Source organism: Rutilus rutilus (genome assembly GCF_951802725.1).
Source record: "Rutilus rutilus genome assembly, chromosome: 12".
Taxonomy (NCBI): Eukaryota; Metazoa; Chordata; class Actinopteri; order Cypriniformes; family Leuciscidae; genus Rutilus; species Rutilus rutilus.
In genome coordinates, this window is record NC_140217.1 from 28,437,184 (window position 1) to 28,457,861 (window position 20,678).

At 38.1% G+C, this 20,678-nt stretch overlaps 1 protein-coding gene across 1 annotated transcript in view; it reads right to left on the reverse strand.

Moving 5' to 3' along the window:
- The window catches only part of brinp3a.1 (bone morphogenetic protein/retinoic acid inducible neural-specific 3a, tandem duplicate 1), a 32,096-nt gene extending 12,256 nt beyond the window's left edge, over positions 1-19,840 (reverse strand). The window contains exons 1-4 of the mRNA XM_084425941.1: positions 19,339-19,840; positions 18,347-18,621; positions 7,716-7,903; positions 6,606-6,790 (exon numbers count right to left, since the gene is read on the reverse strand). Of these exons, the coding sequence (XP_084282067.1) occupies positions 6,606-6,790; positions 7,716-7,903; positions 18,347-18,576 (603 nt within the window). The 5' untranslated portion in view covers positions 18,577-18,621; positions 19,339-19,840. The remainder of the gene's footprint in view (positions 1-6,605; positions 6,791-7,715; positions 7,904-18,346; positions 18,622-19,338) is intronic.
- Between the last annotated feature and the right edge of the window lie 838 nt (positions 19,841-20,678).

The following is a 20,678-nucleotide window of genomic DNA, read 5'->3' on the forward strand; positions in this document are numbered from 1 at the left end:
CAGCAAGCCTACCGCTGGCATTTCCATTCCTCTTATTGACGCGTCCACGCAATTAATTAAAATCCAAGGAGCCTCTACAGGGATCAGCAGATTAATTTCTAACAAAGACAGATGTCCGACTTAAAGGGAAAATTGACCAATTGCAAGTATAAAGATGGGTTTTTCTATGCATAGCAATGAGCCGGTCCGCAACAAGGGCTCGACGGAGCGGAGCATGTGCAGAACTTGGGCTTTCTATAATGAAACGGACAAAAATAGAGAACTGTTGCTGCAGCTAGTGCATCTGAATTGGAAATTCGGAATTTACCTGAGTGTGCACTATGTGCCATCCATTAAAGATGCTGAGTACAAACCACGTGGACTGAAAACGGTGGTTTTTCAAATTATCTGCAATGTTTTATTTGTGCTGACTACATCAGAACTTCCAGCATCAGGCTTTAAAAAGATCAGTGACTGGTGTAAGGTTTGTTTTCAGTGTGGCTCAGTCTAAGGGTTGTATTAAAGGAAATGGGTCAGTTGTGACTTGTAACATTCCCTCTCAATCACTCTGAAGTTCATAAGACTGTCCCCTCTATCTTTATTAAAGAAGACCTGGCGCCCATGATCCTTTATGTACCATTCTATAAATAGTTATTGTGGCATTCTTTTGACTCTTAGGCCCCGTCCACACTACTGCGTTTTCGTTTAAAAACGGAGACCTTTTGCTACGTTTGCACCTCCCGTCCACACTAAAACGGAGAAGTTTAGAAACGCTGCCGACCCGTTTTCCGTTTTGAATCTCCGGAGGGCGTTTTAGTGTGGACGGGTCAAAACGGAGGACTTTAGAAACGATGACGTAGTAGAGGCTCACGCTCGGCTCTATGATTGGGTGTCATCAGTCATGGCGTAGGCTATATCTTTTCTAGCAGCTGTTGTGCAAGTAAATTCTGCATTTTACAATGCTAACTGCCTACATGCGCCGGAGGCAAGTTATTATTCGAGCGATCTGTGACAATTCCCGGTAAAATAGTGACAATGTGACAATTCCCGTGTGCAACTGACAATTCCCGATAAAATAGTTTACGTTTGACAATTCCCGGTATCGACTGTGTACATGGAGCGTCGGTTTTGGGTTAACCCGGGAAGAACCAGCGCATGGTGGGATCATTTTATCATTGAAGTTGTGTTTACACCGGCTCGCGCATGCCCAGTGTTGGTGAATGGTCACGTGATCCGCGTTTTCAGTCGTTTTAATGTGGACGGAGATCAATTCTAATACGCAGCTAAAACGCTGGTGTGGACGGAGATCGTATTCGTTTTAATTCTCCGTTTCTAAACGAAAACGCAGTAGTGTGGACGGGGCCTTAGGCCCAATCCCAATTCTATTTTATACCTCTTTGCCTACCCCGAACCCTTTGCCTACCCCTTACCCTTGCCTACCCCTTACCCTTGCCCCTTGAAACAGAGTGGCAAGGCGTAGGGGTGAAAATATTCCCCTAAGAAATGGGACACCACTACTACACCGTTACACGTCATTATACGTCGTTGCTAGCGCCTACGTCACAGGAGATGCGCCGATGTTTATCACAAACTTCCAAGATGCCGTTGTCAGTTGTAGTCTTGCGTGAGTTACAGCTTCTTCTGAAGTTCGCAGAAAACAACGGAGATGACGATATCTTCGACGCCTAATGCTGCGTTCACACCAAACTTGAATAGAGCGTCTGGCGCAAGTGATTTCAATGTTAAGACGCGTTTACTCGGGTCTGGAGGTCTTGCGGCGCGAATGAGGCGTTTAGCGTGGCGCGGTGGACGCGAATTCGCCTCATTCGCGCGTCCACTTCGCTTCAAACTTTTGCTTTTTACACGCGTCATATTGTTAACGAACTTTAGCGATTTTTTTTGCAACCGTTTCTTTGAAGAACATGACCGTAAATATGAACACAAGATTGAATGTGACATAAAGAAAATGACTATTGGCAGCCATGTTGCCTCTGTAGCCGGTGTATGCAGGTACATTTCTCATACCCCTTCGTTTGAAGTGTGGTCCTGAAAAATCTTCGTTTCAAGGGCTATCTGGCCCTTCCCCCTACCCCTAAGTTACCCCTCCAACCAAAAGAGAATCGAGACAACCCTACCCCTTCACGGGCCAAGGGGTAGGGGCAAGGGGGGAATTGGGATTGAGCCTTACTGTCATGCTAAGAGACTAAAACACTGCCTAGTTTAGAATGGGTAATAACAATTATAGAACATAAGCCTCACTTTAAAGAAAGAGCTCACTTAAAAAAAAAAAAAAAAAAAAAAAAACTCTCATTTACATATCCTCATTTGTGTTCCACAGAAGAAAAATACAGAACAACATGACAGTAAGACTAAAAATCCGAAAAAAATCCGAAGTGACTAAAATGATTTGCTAAATAAATATTAGCAATCCATTGCATTTCTCCCACAGTAAATGAGTAAAAACAGACAGTAATTCCCACCTGTGATTAATCCAACAAAGACTCCGGAAAATATCAGGATGAGTGGGCCTGCGTAGCCACATATTTGAATAATAATGGATTTTAAGATGCCGATCCCAGCTTTTTTGATATGCTAGAAATGTCATTAATGTTTCATGAGCATTGGCTCTTATTATAATATTGCTTTACACAAAGTTCCGGATAGAATGGGGCTGTATTTAATCAGTGAGCATTAGTCAAAAGGCATTTTCCTATTTGCATCAGGCATGTTTTCAGACTGCACTGAAACAATCTTTGAGATATTCAAGCAGCTGTTTTCATAAAAAGTCCCTTTCCGGTGGGTTAGTGTACCCCTCGCTTCAATGTGTGCTATGTGGGAAGCTTATCATTGGAGGAAAGTATGCATTAGAATGGAATTATACCCTTCTCTACAGAAAATGGGACTTTATTGAAAGCAGCAGGGAATCCTCAGCGAGGCTAGTAGCGGTTAATGCTCTCAGCTTCAGCTAGTGAAATCTTAGAACGAAACACAAAGGCATGCTCTCTACAAGAGAGCTTCATCTGCGTGCATTAGCTGGAAATTCTTTTAGATTTTTCAAGCGTTTTTCTCCTCACAGTAGGATTCGGAAGTTCTCGTTCTGGTTTATGACAGTTAAGAGGGGGAGACTGGGGGAGGTGTGGAGGTGCTGGCAGAGTTTTCATGCCTCCCAGCTTGTGCTCGGGATGCTTGACTGATGACCCAGGCAAACGTCAAAGCACTACCAGTGGGAAAATGCCCAACTCTTTCTCTGAATCATAATTTTTCATAACGTTTTCCACAGTTCATATACTCTACCACAGAGTTAGTGAGAGTATTCATAGCATGCAAAAGGTTTTCCCTTGCTTAACAGAGAAGAACGTGACTGAGTATACAGGAGAAAGGGAATATAAATGTTAAAAAAACTGATACATTTTGTATTATTGAGTATTATAAAAAATGATGTGTATTATTTTTTAACACATTAGTCCACCCCAAAATGAAAATTCTGTCATCATTTTCTCACCCTCATGTTGTTCCAAACCTATATTACTTACTTTCTTCTGTGGTACATAAAATTAAATATTTTGAGAAATGTTGGTAACTAGTCAAGTCAAAGCACCTTTATTTATATAGCACTTTTTACAATACAGATTGTTTCAAAGCAGCTTTATAGTGATAAACTGGAAAATAATGATTCAGTGACGCAAACAGAATTCAATTTAGCTGTAAAGCAGCTCTAAAAAGACTTATTCAGTTGAAATCAGTTGTTGATTCAGTTTGGTTCAATAGTTATTGTGTAAAGTTAATCAATTATGGAATGAGTTCAACTCAGCTATAAAACAGAGAAAACAGTGATGTCATCATTCAGCTCAGTTCAGTTCTCATCTAATAGTGTCAGTACAGTCAAGTCAATAATATTGCTGAATATTATGTGTCCCCAACTAAGCAAGCCAAAGGTGACAGTAAAAAGGAACCCAAACTCCATCGGTGACAAAAATGGAGAAAACAGTTTTGGTTACCATTGACTGGACAAAAATACAATGAAAGTCAAAGGGAACCAAAACTATTTGGTTACCAACTTTCTTCAAAATATCTTTTGTGTTCCGCAGAATAAATTAAGTTGTACAGGTTTGGAACTACATGTGGGTGAGTAAGTAATGACAGAATATTTATTTCTGGGTGGACTATCCCTTTAACACATTAGGGTATTATAAATAATAATAATAACCATTATTTCTATCATTATTATTAGACAAAATAAACACTTATCATATCACTAAACACTTACCATTCATCAAATGATTATAACACATATAAAATCAGTCTAGTAGTATTTGGTTACATTTTATATTGTGATTTCACTGACTTAACTTGATTTATCTGTACCATTTATATCTCTGGACAGATTACAGAAAAAAAAATTTGAGGGGGTGATGGTGAAGAAATTATTGCACAGGGAGTTGCACAAAAAAGAGACTCACTATGAAATAATTTATGTCTAATGAGAGGGGCAAACAGTCACAGAATTTAGAGCAGGCTCAATCCTGCAAAACTGATACGGATATGGAATATAAGAGGATTGCGTGTGGTAAGGAGAAACAGAGTCTGTGACATCTGCCAGATGGGGGTATGAACAATCAAAGGATATCGGGTTGTTCAAATGAAGATCACGATTAATCAGAAAATTGATATTTTTACTGAGTCCCATTCATTAGAAAATCAAAGTTCTAATGAGTCCTTGAACCATTGCCCGATGTCCATCCAAGCCTCTTCAGAGTTATAAATACTGGCCGCTTAGCATGATGGCTTGCAAGTATATCACCTTGATTGCAGAAGGCATGTCAGGCACATCATGCAGTCGGACATTAAAATGCGCAGCCCTGACTACCCCAACCGTTCTTATCTATCTAAACATGCCCTATTGTTATAAACCTCACATAACACTCCTCCCTCCTGTAAATCAAAATGAAATGTTGTGACTGATGTCAACTGGCACTCACTGCATTTCCCGTCCACCGTCGTGTCTGACTGTGGAGGTTAAAGATGCATTTATTATTGGCGGTGCAGAAAATCCTCCTCATAAGTCTCTTATTCATTAGAGCCTGACACCTCACTTATATTCAAAATGGCTGACGAATGAGCTGGGCTCTCAAAGAAATTATTGAAATGGAACAGATAATTTGTCACACTGATGCATAATTCCAACAGCACCTTCATATTTATTTATTTGCTATATTCCTTCTATTATATACCCTCCCCCAAGAAGATATCTCTTCCATTTGAGCAAACCACTCTCTCTCTCATACGTATGTTTGCCACAGAGAGAATCACCAATTTGGTATAGAGAGCCTTTCTATTCACATCCGTCTTCATCCACATGAGGTAAAAATCCATGGGCTGAATTAAAGACTGCTGATCCTGAGAATATTTCACATCAATCACCTAAAATGCCAGGTAAATAAAGGCATCTAAAAGGACCTCCATCTACTTATTTCCATCAAGATAGCTTACAAGCTCTAAAGCTAAGACACGTGCTGTCAGGAGGCAATGTGTCTTGTACCCTGTAAACCCCCCTCGCTCTCGCTACGTTATTAACAATATCAAGACATTGTAAAGGTAGTAAAGACATTGTGAACAGCTAGTGGTTTTTGGAAATTTTTATCTAAAAATCTTACATATTGTGCCATTTAAAGAAATTAAATTAATAATTTTATTCAGCAAGGACACACTAAATTAATCAAAAGTGACAGTAAAGATATTTACATTTATAATGTTATAAAACACTCCTATTTCAAATAAATGCATTCTATTCATTAAATAAGTCTCTACAAAAATATTAAGCAGCACAACTGTTTTTTAAATTGACAATAATAAGAAATGAAATGTCATTTACTTATAATAATATTTCACAGCATTGCTGTTTTTACTGTATTTTTGATCAAATAAATGCAGCTTCGGTAAGCATAAGAGACTTCTTTCAAAAACAAACAAAAAAAGTCGTACTGACTTTTGAATGGTAGTGTACATTTCTTTTCTTTAATTAGTATAAGTATAAAAATGAATCTTAAATCGAACCATTAACAAACTGGAATCATTAAGAGGCATTAAAGCCAATTCCAATTTTTTTTTACAATTCCTATCCTCCCAAGTCAACACAGATTAATATGTATGACAGATACTGTATACCTAATGAACCATCCCGTTTTCCAGATAACCATTTCAACTCTAACTTCAGTAACATGCATGTACAGTAGAAGTGTGTAGAAGCACAATCACTGACGTGACACATATTGCTTGCTACAGATGTCTTGCTATGTATTAAATCATGTATGTCTCAAAGAGCTTAAAGCTGAATGTGTGTAAAAACAGTGGCTTTCAAACTAAATTTAACTCAAATCAAAAGCGTCTCTGTGCGTTCCCACCTGAGTCATTAATACTTTATATCTACACAACCAAAATCACAAGAACAAAAGTGAAGGAAAACTACTGTGCTTTTCTAACATTTAACCCACTTATTTTGAGCTCCAAATGATGCAGCTGCAAAACAATAGAAACAGCCGAGCTCAAGTCAAACTCCTTTCCAAAAATAAGCACTCAAACGTGGGGTCAGGTCCCCAGGTCTGTGCGCATCTAGGCCACAGGGTTACCTTGATGGCAGTGGAGGCAATCTGGAGGTGGTGCAGTTTTCGCAGAGTACTCTCTCTGTCTATGAAGTAGGAGGCAGCCAGCTGGTGCAGAGCCTCCAGAGTCACAGCCGTGCCATTTGAGTCAGTCAGGTCAGCCGTCCGGCTTAGCCTCCTCTTGTCCACAAATATAGTCAACGCCTCCTCACCTGCAACAAGGGCAAAGCAACATAAAAGAGTGAGGAACGCTGGGGAAAAGGGCTTCATAAAGGATGTTCTTTGTGTTGTAAGGAAGAGTGAAGCAAGGGAATTATCTATTCAGCGAAACTCTGGAACACAGACTACAAGAAGGGAATAGAAGATGGAAAATGTATCAAAGATTTATTTTTTTAATACATTTTATAAATTAATTATTCTGTCATTAAAAAAACATTAACACTTTACATAATGCTCAACAGATCTTGTTTATGATGAGATGGGTTTATATGAAAGTATATCAATTAAAGATAACATTCATGTTAAAGTTTTTAATAAAAATCGTATTAATACAGCTGTCAATTGATTAAAATGTTTAATTGCAAATAATGCCGTGTAATTACTAAGTTCAACAGGTTGTGTGAATGTTGCATGTAGAAGAAAATATATTAAGACACCAGAAAGTAGATTAATGCAACAGAATTCATAACAGTTTGTCAGTTAAAGATAAAGTTTCATGGTAAAGTTTTTAATTAAATCTTATAAATACAGCTTTCATTCGATTCAAATATTTAATCGCAAATAACATTGTGTAATTATAGTTTCGGCAGGTTGTGTCGATGGTGCATGTTGTAGAAAATATACACTAGAAAGTAGATTTATGTATTTCTCTAAAAAACTGACTGAATCATTTAGTAAATTTATCTTAATGCTTTTGTTTAGATTATTGGCTATTGTAGACGTATAGAATACTTTTTCAAATTTTCTATCCTAATTAAACTATAATGATTTAAACTGTAAGTTGATCCAGCATTTTCTAACACTAGCATCTCATGTCATTGTGTACCAAGACACATCAAAATAATCTTTTTTTTTATAATTTTTTTTATGGAAATGATGACATTCTGTAGAAATGAACAGGTATCTTTGTTGAAGTACCTCCGAGTGTAGCTGAAAGCAGAAAGTGAGTGCCATATTTCCTGATGATGTTCTCGGTAATGGCAGCGAGAGTGGGTCTGCGGCCCAACTGTCTGATGGTCTGCATAAACTCTGGATCGAGGGGTAGAGCCACGCCATTGTCCTCTCTCTCCAGAGCCAGGCTGTTCACCCTCCAGCGCCCAAACTCTCTGCAAGGTCACGCACAAACACACACACATACACCCTATTTGGAAATGTCCTTCATTTGAGCCACAATGAACACAGGAGGGAAAAATCCTGACAATCATTTTTTCAACATCTGGGAGAGTTTGTTTTAGAATCTGGTTCAGTGTAAGCCACTACAGTTAAAGTTTCTCTGAAATTGGTGTTCTATATATTCCCCAAATGAAAAAAAAAGCAGTTTAAAGAGAGGTCTGAGAAACCTTCACGCAGCTTGAGTACAACGCATATTCGGTTAAGACCTGCTGAGGAGAAAATGCGATGACTGCATGACCCCGTGCCAGCAATTCAAATCATATTATGCATTCTCTTTATTTTTTCCAACCTCAGGAATTGCTCTGGCCTGCTTTAAAAGCTGTTTTCCTCTACATAATGGTGCAATTTGATTTTAGTCTTTTTTCTTCCGACTTTTGCACTGAAGAAGGGCTGACTGGGAGTAATCAGCAACAATGGCAAGCTTCTTTCTTTCACAAATAAAAGGCCAAAGGAAAACAGTTGGAATTTCGTTTGACAAAATAAGTTGCCACTATGTCTTTCATTTACAGCAGCAGCTACTCAGCACAATACAATAAAATGTTCCTTATATAACGTTCAGTGCTGTAACTAAACTTTAATAAAATAAAAAAGAATGCAACAAGACTGTATGGCCAGCCCGTTCTCATCCCAAGGCGTCATATACTGACGCTTTTGACATTTCGTCTACATCCAACGCACATGGCACCCTTTAGCGTCAATATGAGACGCAGATAGATATGGGCCAGAAGGCGCCTCCTAGCGGTCTAACCCTAATCCTACCCCAGACCTAAACCTACCCATAACCGAACAAAGCTATCTGCGTCTCATATTGATGCTATATGACGCCCTAGGATGAGAATGCGTTGGTATGGCTGTACTGAGTTAGGTAGGATATACTTTAAGAGTATGATTAAGCCAAAAGTAAAATGCAGTATGCAAAACACAAAACGAGAGCTTTTAATATAAAACTTTAATAGTATATTTCATACACTATATTTTTCACTACATACCATACTGAAATTACGGAAGCTGGGGAAATACATTTAATAACAATGTGCATTTAAGCATATTTATGCATATTCATATTCATAAATATTATCATTCAATATATTATCAGGGGACATTAATAGAAACATTTCCTATGCAAAATAGAAAATGATCCTAAAAATCTTGCCCAACTAATGAGGTAAAATGACCTTCAACCTCGTGATTTTTGCATGTTTTTATTTATTTATATTTTTTACTTTACTATGATTAAACATTAAAGTTTCAGTAATGTAAAATACGAAATCAAAGATTTTATTTAAAATCAGATACACTTCGTTCACTCAAACTGAATAAAATACAATGACTGGAAAATCACAAAATCAAAGAAATAGATCTGAAAGATCCATTTATTCCTTTTACGCTCTGTTCTTCTTCCTATTACTTTAAAACAAGGAATAATCTGTTCAGTCTGAATTTACAGTCATTTGTGGTTACTGTCACAATAGAATAAAAGACTATAAATTCAGAAGGAATGATTCTCAATATAATAATAAGGGAACATAGTTCAGGGTCCAATTCTCACTATTAACTAGTTGCTTATTAGCATTCATGTTACTAGGATATTGGCTGTTTATTAGTACTTATAAAGCAGATATTAATGCCTTATTTTGCATGACCATATTCTACATCCCTTATTCCAACCCAATTCCAACCCAGTACCTAAACTTAAAGGGATAGTTCACCCAAAAATGAAAATGCTGTCATCATTTACTCATCCTCAAGTTGCTTCAAACTGTATGATTTCTTTTTTTCTGCTGAACACAAAATATATTTTGAAGAATGTTGGTAACCAGTTAATGGGCCCCATTGACTTCCATAGTATTAAAAAAAAAAAAAAAAAAAAAACACAGGTTTAGATTTTTGGGTGAACTATCCCTTTTACAACAACCTTACTATTAATAAGCAGTAATCAGGAGTTTATTGAGGCAAAAGTCCTTTTTTGTTCTATTTATCTTGCACACAAACAAAACATATTTTCCATTCCAATCTAAACCAATTACTGTATCCATGAATCCCCATCAACAGAAACCTTTTGATACCAACACACAAATCAGAAACCTCAAAACTGACTGAAAGACTGAATAAATCACACAAATGTTGTCACAAATGTCACAATTCAGGACAGCATACCCTAGAGGGCATCTTGCCTCATTATACCCTATATATGATATTGCAATAAATGGCTTGCTAAGTGTGTATGTATCTAAATAATAACAGATGACACTTATTGACAGCAGAAAGGAAGAGCAGCAAGGGCAATGAGACAAAGAAAGACAAATGTACAGGGAGAGGGAGAGAAAGAGAAAAAAATGGAGCGAGAAAGAATGATCGACACTGTGTCAGAACAAAAGTTTTTGATAGACAGTTATGGATGGAGTTGGAGGCTAATCCACCACTGGGCCCACGCTAGAGCCTCACAGCAGGAGAAGGCATTTTGAAGAACTACCTGCCAGGCTTCCCCACAGAGACCCACGGCTACATGGAGTCAACGGTGAGAACACGCTCCAGAGGAAGCAGTCTGAAGCCAAAGGGAGACTGAGAGTGTCACAGTACAAGCAAATGAGACCAGCTTGTTATGCTGTCGGAAGCAGCGCTATGTTTGAAACATCTGGGTGACTGTTTCATTCAGTCTTCGTTAATAGGAAAGAGTCAGATTTATGCAACGTTTTTGCAATATTATGCAATACACTCTATGGTGAGATTTATGGATAGGTTAGGCTACATTACATTCAATTATTAAGCAATTATTAATTAGTTTCAAGTAGGCTGCAAAATTCATGAAATTCTGAATTCTGTACGTAACTTCTGTAATACGTTGCGCCTTGCTAAACCACACTTATAGAAACAGGTAGAACAGAATGAGTAAAAAGCTGTTAACACATAACACGTTCTTGCGTTTAAAAAGATTTAGAGCAACGGAATGGAACAGAATACAGGGGTCTCGAGACCAGTTTTTAAAAGTTTAATCATTTTTGACACGGCACAGGTTTCTCACCACAGTTTTGAAAAATTAAGTAAGCAAGTAAATAAATAAATAGACAGTAGGAGCACAACAACTGTGTCTATCTAGTCAGTATTAATTTGTTTTAATGGAGTTAACAGTATCAAAGGTTCTCACAAATGCATGCTTAATCGCTTATATTCATAACTGCATGCAACAAAATACAGATATACACTACTGGGCAATAGTTTGAGGACAGTAAGTTTTTTTTTTTTTTTTTTTTTTTAAAGAATGATGCATTAAATTGACCAAAAGTGTCACATTTATAATGCGTATATATATTTCGATTAAAAAAAAAAAGCTGTTCTTTTGAAATTTCTATTCATCAAAAAATATATCAAATCATATATCATGGTTTCCATAAAAATATTAAGTAGCACAACTGTTTTCATCATTGATTATGTTTCTTGAGCTGCAAATCAGCATATTAGAATAAATTCTGAAGGATCATGATCAAAATCTTACCGACCCCAAACTTTTGACTGGTAATATTCTGTAAGTTTGCAATTCATTAATTACAGAGACCATGTATCATTAATGCCATTTGCATTTGTGCCCTGCATTGAAAATATATTTGCAGGTTCTTTTGCATTTTTAATAACTTTTGCGGCTGTTATTCCACTGTTGACCCACAAATATACTATAAGTGGTTTAATCATTTAACACACTCACAGTCAGGATGGATGGCATTTGTGTCCAAGACTATCAGTGTCAGGCTGATAACTCAAACAGTCCATAAATCTAGAAACTCACGTAATAAATGCTTGCTGCACAAACATGTCAAATGGTGTCGTTCTCTGATTGAAAGCTCGGTGGTCTGTCAGCACTCATGGAGGAAGCCAGGTAGATGCACACTTCTTGCAACACACAACCGAAGGGTAAAGAAAAAGTGTCGGTACTCCTGAAGGTTGAAATCATGTTCCAGGGCGGTCAGAGTACCGGCAACATGTGAGAAGTGCCAGTACGCAAGAAAAAGTGAGGGTACGGACGTACATACTGATTAAAAAATACTGTGTACCTGTGCGTACCGGCCCACCTCGAGCACTGCACATGACTATGGATGGTTGTGGCGAGCAGGATGAGGCCGAGGGCCCTGAGAGAGCGGCACGAGGCCGGTGGCATGATTACTGATGAGCGACACCTGCGCAACGCACTGGTCTCGTATCTCTCACGGAGGAGCGGAAGCATAAAGGAGGAGCGACGACAGTGAAGAGCGAGAGAGGACAGGCCTGAACTTGTGTTGTGTTTTGTTTTATTGTGACAGCAGTCGTCCATGAGGGGCTGCTGTCTTTACTTTTCGTTTTGTATTTGTTTTGGTATTAAAGTTCTTCAATGTTCGCCGGTTCACGCCTCCTTCTTCCCATAACATCTGAACTGCGTTACAATGGTATTGGCAGATGAACTGCTGTTAAAGGGTAATAGCCATCTGTTCTCATGAATAGTATTGAGGGGTAATGCTGACACATATGTATATGTATATGATTTTTTTTTATGCTTTTGAAAGTAGTCTCTTATGGCCACCTAGGCTGCATTTATTTGATCCAAAATACTGTAAAAAAAACCAGTAATAATGTGAAATATATATGGGCCTCTGACGTGAGTTCATGAGAGCGACACGACGCATGCGTGAGAACTGAGAAGATGGGAAGTGTGAAAGGTAAGCCATTCATTTTGCGGCATTGGTAAGGCACTTTTACGTTTTCTCGTTGGTTTCTCACGATTCGTACATCCAGGAAATGCGCACTTTAGAACCATTATAAACTAGCCTGGGTTTCCCCATGCTGCCTTGCGCGCAGCACGATTTTATTCACGCTGCTAGGCAGCCTGGACACCATGGACCGGATTTTCCCCTCAAAAAGGGAACCAATCACAGAACGGGGAGGGAGCAGCAAGACGATGACGACGTCTTGTTTGTTTATGATAAAAACATGTCTGTAGAGTGTCCATATATACCTTCTACCCTCATGTTTGTCTTGCACAAACGGCAATAGTCGCTGAACGCCATCGTGTACACATAACTCTCTGACCCATCGTCTTCTTCCTCGTCAAATTTCTGTCGCTCTACATACGTCATCGGGTATAATTGAAACGATTAGCTATGAGCTACGTACAGGCGCATTTGATAGACATTCGTAGCGCCCAATAAACGGCTCTGGGCATTCGTAAACCACGCCTCAAATACGAGAAAATGAACATGTGGTTCCCAGACCACGTCTTAATGAGACGAGGTCTGACGCTAGCCAGGCTAATTATAAACACTACATTGAGACCCATCTGCGTCATCTTCTCAGTTCTCGCGCATGCTCAGTTCTCGTGAACTCACTCAGAGGCCCACACAGAAGAAAATTAATAGTTGAATAAAGTCTTTTTTTTTTTTTTTTTGTGCACAAAAAGTATTCTCGTCGCTTGATAAACTTAAGGTTGAGCAACTGTAGTCACTTGGACTATTTTAACAATGTCTTTACTAACTTTTCTGGACCGGCAGATAAAATTACCTAGCAGCCTATTGCAGATTTCATAAAAAATATCTTAATTTGTGTTCCGAAGATGAACGAAAGTCTTACGGGGTTGGAACAACATGAGGGTGAGTAATTACTGACAGAATTTGCATTTTTGGGTGAGCTAACCCTTTAAGGCAGATGCGCCGTACAACATATTAGGAATACTTTTAGCTGTGTTGCTATGTGTCATGAGAGGAAGCAAGTGAGTAGCTAACACTGTATAGAGCGAGTGCGAGCGTCTTGCTTATTAAACCCATCCAGCGTATCTGCACCAGGCACATTTTTTTACATAACGTGCCACCCAGCATATCCGGTTAAGTCACTGATATATATATACCCCAAACTTCAAACTGGTATATTATAAACTGCTTTCACCTAAAAGTGTCTCCTTGTTTCATGATCCTTTAAAATATGCATGAGGTGCTGATAAAACAAGCCAAATGACATTTTTTATATATATTTCAATAAAATGCCCTTTATTGCCAACTACCAGCTGTGTTTGTATTGTGGTCTTAACTTGATTTTTAATTCAAGACTAACCTGAAGCAAATTGAAAGCTGCTACACCTCATTAGTTGTGTTTATCAAACACTTCTTCATGCTAACATTAATCTGAAGTAAACACGCTCATTAGGGCCTCACTCATTCTACAGCATGAGTCATTTAGGACTTCGAGAAACTTTCCGGACCTAAAATTAGAGCTAATTGGTCAACAAAGGACATTCGCTCTTTATTCAAACAGTATTTCTTCATAGTAAAATATTAAGCCATCAAAGCCCCAGTCATCATCACTCCAGCCAGTTGTGAGATATGACTTAAACTACGCACCTTTGTGCACTTCCATCATTCAATTCCCAAAAGGGAAGTCCAACAGCTCATCTCTCTCAGTCGAGCTCTGGCCCTGATAAACTGAACAAGGAAAACAATCTACCATAGCAGCCAGTAGTGTTTTGTCCTTGATTGTGTTTCCAATGCAAGTGCAAGCATACTCAGGGGATATACATGTCTTGAAACATAAATAATGAGACGATTAGCTAGGGCCTGCCGCTACTAGCCTGATATCTCCCTCTCCCTCTCCTTCTGTCGATCTCTCTCTCCCTCTCTCACTCCCACCCACCTTCTCTCGTTCTCTTATATAGGGTGAATTAGGATTCTGGGAAACCCAGTCTCTGTTGTGTACATTTCTTGCGCAATTACAAGCAAGTCTATGATAGCTTTAGCATATTCTAACTGGGCTGTCATGTGATAACGCCCTATTTGTTGGAATGTTTTGGGCGTGACAATGGAAGTAAATTGTAAAGGTCAAAACTGCAAAACAATGCTCTAGATTACCATAATTCACTCAATGTTGATCTAGGTTGCAAGCTGATTTGATTACTTTTAGAAATACTGACCCCTAATCATGCTTTTGGATTGAAATTAAATTCTCCTTTGCACTCCTAAAAATAAAAGAGTTTTTTACAGTGTTGCCATAGAATAATAATTTTTGTGTAATTATATAACCTTCCAGTGAACAGTTCTTAAAGAACCATTTTTTTCTTAGAGTGAAGAACATTTGAATAGTCTAAAGAAAGTAGAAAGTCTCCATGGAGGTTAATGGTTCTTCATGGAGCCATTGGTGCCAATAAAGAACTGTTATTTTTAAGAGTTTACCTGATAACATATAACTGGCGAATGCAAATATAATAAGGGCAAAATAAATCCAACAGGTGTGAAATGAAACCATTTCTTTCCACGAATGAAAAAATTAAATAAATAAATTGTCAAGTATGGCATACCGGAACCCCTTCATGTGTTTAATTTGAAATTCCACACTGGTGAACATCACAGTCTTTGCCCCAGTTTGATTTTCAGGACAACACTGAGATATTCTTTGATAAGAGTGGTTCAAAGTATTTCTGCAGAACCCAGCTGTCATTAATGTCCTGTACACAGCACACACACGACTGCATTAAGTTAAATAATATCCCTATAAAAAAGCACAATGTAGAGCCACTAATTGAGCAATCAATGATCTGAGGCTTTTATGGAGAATGTTCAGACATTATTGTCGTTAGGCTAAACATTTTCCGTCTAAAGCTATTTGGAACACTGAAGATTCCGGAGGCTAATAGACCTCTAATGCTTCAGGCATTAATAACACTTATGACTTGTACATGTTTAAGAATGTATGATAATTCAATTATATTTATTCATCTTAAACCCTTTCAGAAGCTTTCTTAATTGGAAATATTGATTTATTCAACATTGTCCCCATTCTAAGCTTTACCATCTGGTAAAAAAAAAAAAAAGGCAGCAGTCTGGGTATATGCTATGGTTGTATATGTTTCTAATTTGAAGATTTTACAAATCTCACTTTAAATTAAGATTAATTACATTCATCTAACAAAAAAATGTTAGACCTAACCTTATGGATTTTACCATTTAACTAAGTCCCTTAATTGTCTTGAACAAAAATGATCTTCTGTTTACAGTCCACATATAGCCTTTACAGACTTGTATACTGAAGTAATGACTAACTAATTAAGCAAAGGGTAATTAAGTGGTGCATCAACACGATCACATTAAGGGAGGCGTTGTCAGGCTTTCCTTACAGCTCAACTCTCCTGCTATGGATGTATAATTAAAATATTTGATTTAAATATAAGCGGCTCATTTAGCATCTGAAACAAAAAGCAAATAGTTTAAACACAACCATACATTGGAAAGTTGCAGAATATCTCTGTTGTATTTTTTTTTTTATGTATGTATTTAAATATTCCTAATACTTTTAATTCCAGTAAAGGACTGAAAGTACACATGTCCTGTCGAATTCTAAAATGAAAAACATCACAGACCCTGCTGACTTTAAGTTCCGTTCCAAAGTGCAGGAAAACTTCAGCAAGACAGTGTTTGCGTGGGATAATTACTGCTTATCCTCATTGTTGCTCACACAGCTCTGGCTAAGCCGACAATTGCTGTCACCTTGTGCTCGAGGAGTTTCGCTATTAGCATCTCCGGGAGGAACAAGCGAGCACATACAGTATGTGCTCCGGCAACCTTTTCCGCTGCCATCGGCTTGTCCGCCTCACCCACCCATCCTTCCGTGCAGAACCCTCCCATCATACACTTGTCAAGCAGCATATGTCTGGTGTTTTATGAGATCCCTTTCATGCATCTGACAGGAAGGATAGACACTACTAAGTCTTTACAGTACCCTTGGGCTCTGTTCGACCTTTGGCGGAAGGTAAATGGGGAGAATGAGAATATAACATCTGCCACAAATTTACCTTTAATCTATGTCACCGCACACCTACCTATGTTACCACAAGCAAGTTATGAATTTGTAAAAAGCTAGGTGTGTTTCCGCAAACGCAAACAAACTGCGGATGCTGATGATGTCCAATTTTGAGGTGAGAATGGTTTGGTGGGGATTTATTATCCTGACGGATTTTACAACCACGCAGGTGGGACAGCAGCTCAAGTTTTGCAGTTTTATTTACAACGATTGTGTAATGAACACGGTTTTGCGTCAAATATAAAGTAGCACTGGACTATGAAAAAAAAAAAAAAATTCTCGAAAGCAATCATTGCTGGAGTACGTTTTACAAGAACACTATTTCATTCTTCCTACTTAAAAATGGCATGTATAATCCAAAGTGTTACTTGGCATTTCTTTGTAATAATTTGTGAAATCGACTAGCAATTTTGAGTGAAAATTGTTTCTACTTGTTTTTCCTCACACACTGCATTTCTGTTTTCAAAGAAAAGATGACAGAATGTCTGACACATGCACACAACACATTAAAGCTTATAAAACTGTTCCAGTGTCACACATCATTATCTTTTCTCAAATGTCTCATTCAAGGCAAAGAGTGTTAAGAGGCCAGGAAGCAGAATTGATTCTTTCTCAACTCAGATCAACACAGATGCAAACTTGTCCCTCTCTGTACTGCCAGTGTGAGAGCAAAGTACTTAAAAGTCATTCAAAAGGCACAAGGGATGTTGGGATAGGAGCCCTGCCTCGCATGCAAAGTAAAACTATGTGCTTAGACACGCGCACCCCAGCGCTCGCACACACATACGCAGACAAAGCTGCAGGTTTCCACCAGCAGGGGGAGATCTGACATTGAGAAAGCACAACTGTACTTTTGTTGACTCCTAGTCTGTCTCTAGCAAAAAATAAAGCCAGTGGAGCATTCACAGATGCACACGTATGTCGAGGAGAGAGTGTCTGACTAACCCCAATGTTGCCATCTCCATCTGCGCCTGGCAGCGTGGTCCAACGGCCCTGCCAAATGAGCGTGTCAGTCAGGTTCAGTTCAGCCAACTCTTTTCCAGCTTTTCTCTCCTCCCCTTTTGGGCTGTTTATCACTTCATCTAATCCTCAGCTCTAACTCAGCACAACTTCCCTCAACACCTCACCTCACATCAGTTGCGACTAATAATCTGGCATTAAAAGTTTTTAACTACTCTTTAAACTTGAAAACAGCTGTAAAGTAACTCCTCATGTGCAGATGTTTCCCAACATCTATCTCTCTCTCTCTCTCTCTCTCTCTCTCTCTCAATATATATATATATATATATATATATTGCTTTATTTACATAATCTCATTTATATTGCAACTACAACAGCGTTTTCCACTAGTCCAACCATGTGGCAATTTGCATGTGGAAGGTTCTTTTCTTTTGTATTCCATGTGAAAGCAAAATGAGCCAGCCTCCATTAAAGTATCTTGTTAACTTTTTTATTAAACAGTAATATGTGTTCAAATAAAATGAAAAAGCACCATATATTCGCATATCATTAATAGGAACACATTCTAAACATCACTGGCAATAAATAACAGAAGTAATTATCCAACTCACCTGTAAATCTTGTATTTGGTTGTGAAGCCCTGTTGATAACGCTCCACAAATTCTGCAAATTCCTGTGAGTGATGAAAAGGCCCTTTATCTGAAAGGAGCCACCCAAACGGACCAGCGGCATCATGGGAGGCTGCCACAGGGGCTAGAACCCAGCAGTGAAGGCTTAGTACAACACACACCCATAGACTCATCAGATACGCCAGTCTAAAATCAGTACACTGGCAGCTCATGCTTCACCCTGCGACTCGACATTCTCTCCGAACTTTCCTTGCCCTCTGAAACAACAAAGACAATACAGTGAATTCAAGTAGAACTGTGTCCTGACACCTCTTTTTTTTTTTTTTTTTTAAACACAGTAGTAAAGACAGTTAAAGTCCAGGGTTTTCAGTCTGGGGTCCCTAAAGTATTACAAGTCTATACCAGTATGTATAATATATAGGTATATAATATACTATATAGGCCTAAGACATAAAGTTTAAATTATTATGACATTTCTAACTATTAACTCATTTTTAACTTTCTTACTATTATTCTTTTAAGCATTAAATAATGTAGTAATGGTAGTCACTGTTCTTATTAAAAGCCTTTATAAAGTGATACTGAAAAAATCTAGCTTCTTTAAGATGGAGGTCCCTGGGTCCCTGAATCTGGCTGGGGGGTCCCAGATTGAAAACCCTTGACTTAACGTAGGATATCTTATAAAAATAGAATTAAGCTATTCAAACATATTTCCATACACAGGCATGTAACAATATACATTATATTATATTTTTTTAATTAAATTAAATAAAACCTGGGTTTTAGAAACATCCTTCTCGTTAAATCGCATGCATTTTCTCTAATGCAAATAAAAGGATTATGTAGAGATCATCATGCTTGTAATTATAATGAGTATTTTCAATTATTATAATAAAAATGAGTTAAAATAGTTCATTATAGTTAAACTTGTTTAATTTAATGATTAGGCTATAGTTATAGTAAGTTTAGCCTACCTTTTCTAGTTGCCCGATGTTTCAACCACTGAAGTCAACAACCTCTACAGTTTCACGATTAAAGGCAAATGATTGTAGACGCAAAGCATAGGCAAATTGTTGAGGGTGACCTTTAAAGATTTGGCTCAGTTCAACTTGTTTTAAACACCATCGCGATGCGAGAAGAGCCCTGGAAACCCAGCATCCAACTCTCTGCTTCCACTATGGTGTATATTTCCAACGTCTTGTGCCGTATAATCCGGGTGAACAGAAGAAAAAAACTATCGTGATTAGACGCGGTCGCCCTGTCTTCACTCTTCTCTCTCCAAGTAGACGGGTCTCTTATGAATTGGAAGTTACGCTGAAGCAATCCCATAACCATTAACGACTGACGCGATTAAAGTCTACTGTTTCCCCTCGATATAGTAACTTAACCCGGTCCCCAAGAAGCACTATATAAATGCAGACTCCAGTGGTCCACTGCAACTGCGCGTATGTCGGATGCTCAAACTCGACGGTTCCCATACACATCATGAAAAAAATCCTATTTATTTCAGAGACAAGCCTCCTCCACTCCTCATTGGCTGTTCCTGAGCAAGAGGGGCGGGGTTTCACTGCTGAGAGAATGTCGCTACTTTGTCAGGGTGACAGTGAGTTTGAACATTATGTGCTTGTTATGAAACTAATATTGTGCTTATTTATGAATGGGATATTTATGATACAAATAGTAGCCTACTCGAACTGCAAGATTTATATTGTATTATTAATTCGACACATCATTACTCACATAGTCTAGCTGATAGTCGTAAACTATAGCCTATTAGACAATTGCTTGAATTGAGATGTAGGCCTATTGGGCTTACTGTACTCCTGGGACCCAGGAATAGACTTTTGTCCATACATGTCACATGTCACAACCTGGGTGTCCTGTAAAGAGCACATTCAGGACTTTTCAGAGATACCAAATGTTTGGAGGTTTCACCATGAAAAACAACTTATCCTTGGTCTTTAAAAATGCCTGACATTAATTTAGTGATCAAATGTAGCACTCTTATGATAATATATCAGGAAAACGTTATGGGGTTTCAAATTAAGAAATGACTTTCTGTTACAGAACAGGGCATTGATTTCATACTGTAGAGGACATCAGGACTTAAATCATATTTATCAGGCATTTTGGGACACAACAAGTGAATATGGAAATAAATTATACATCAATATTCCTATGAAATATTATATATTATTATTAAAATGTTGCTAATTATTACTCCAATTATTACACTTCTTTTTTCATTAAATGTTGCTCCAAGAACACATTAATGTGCACATTAGATACACATTGCATTGAATGGGAATATTAA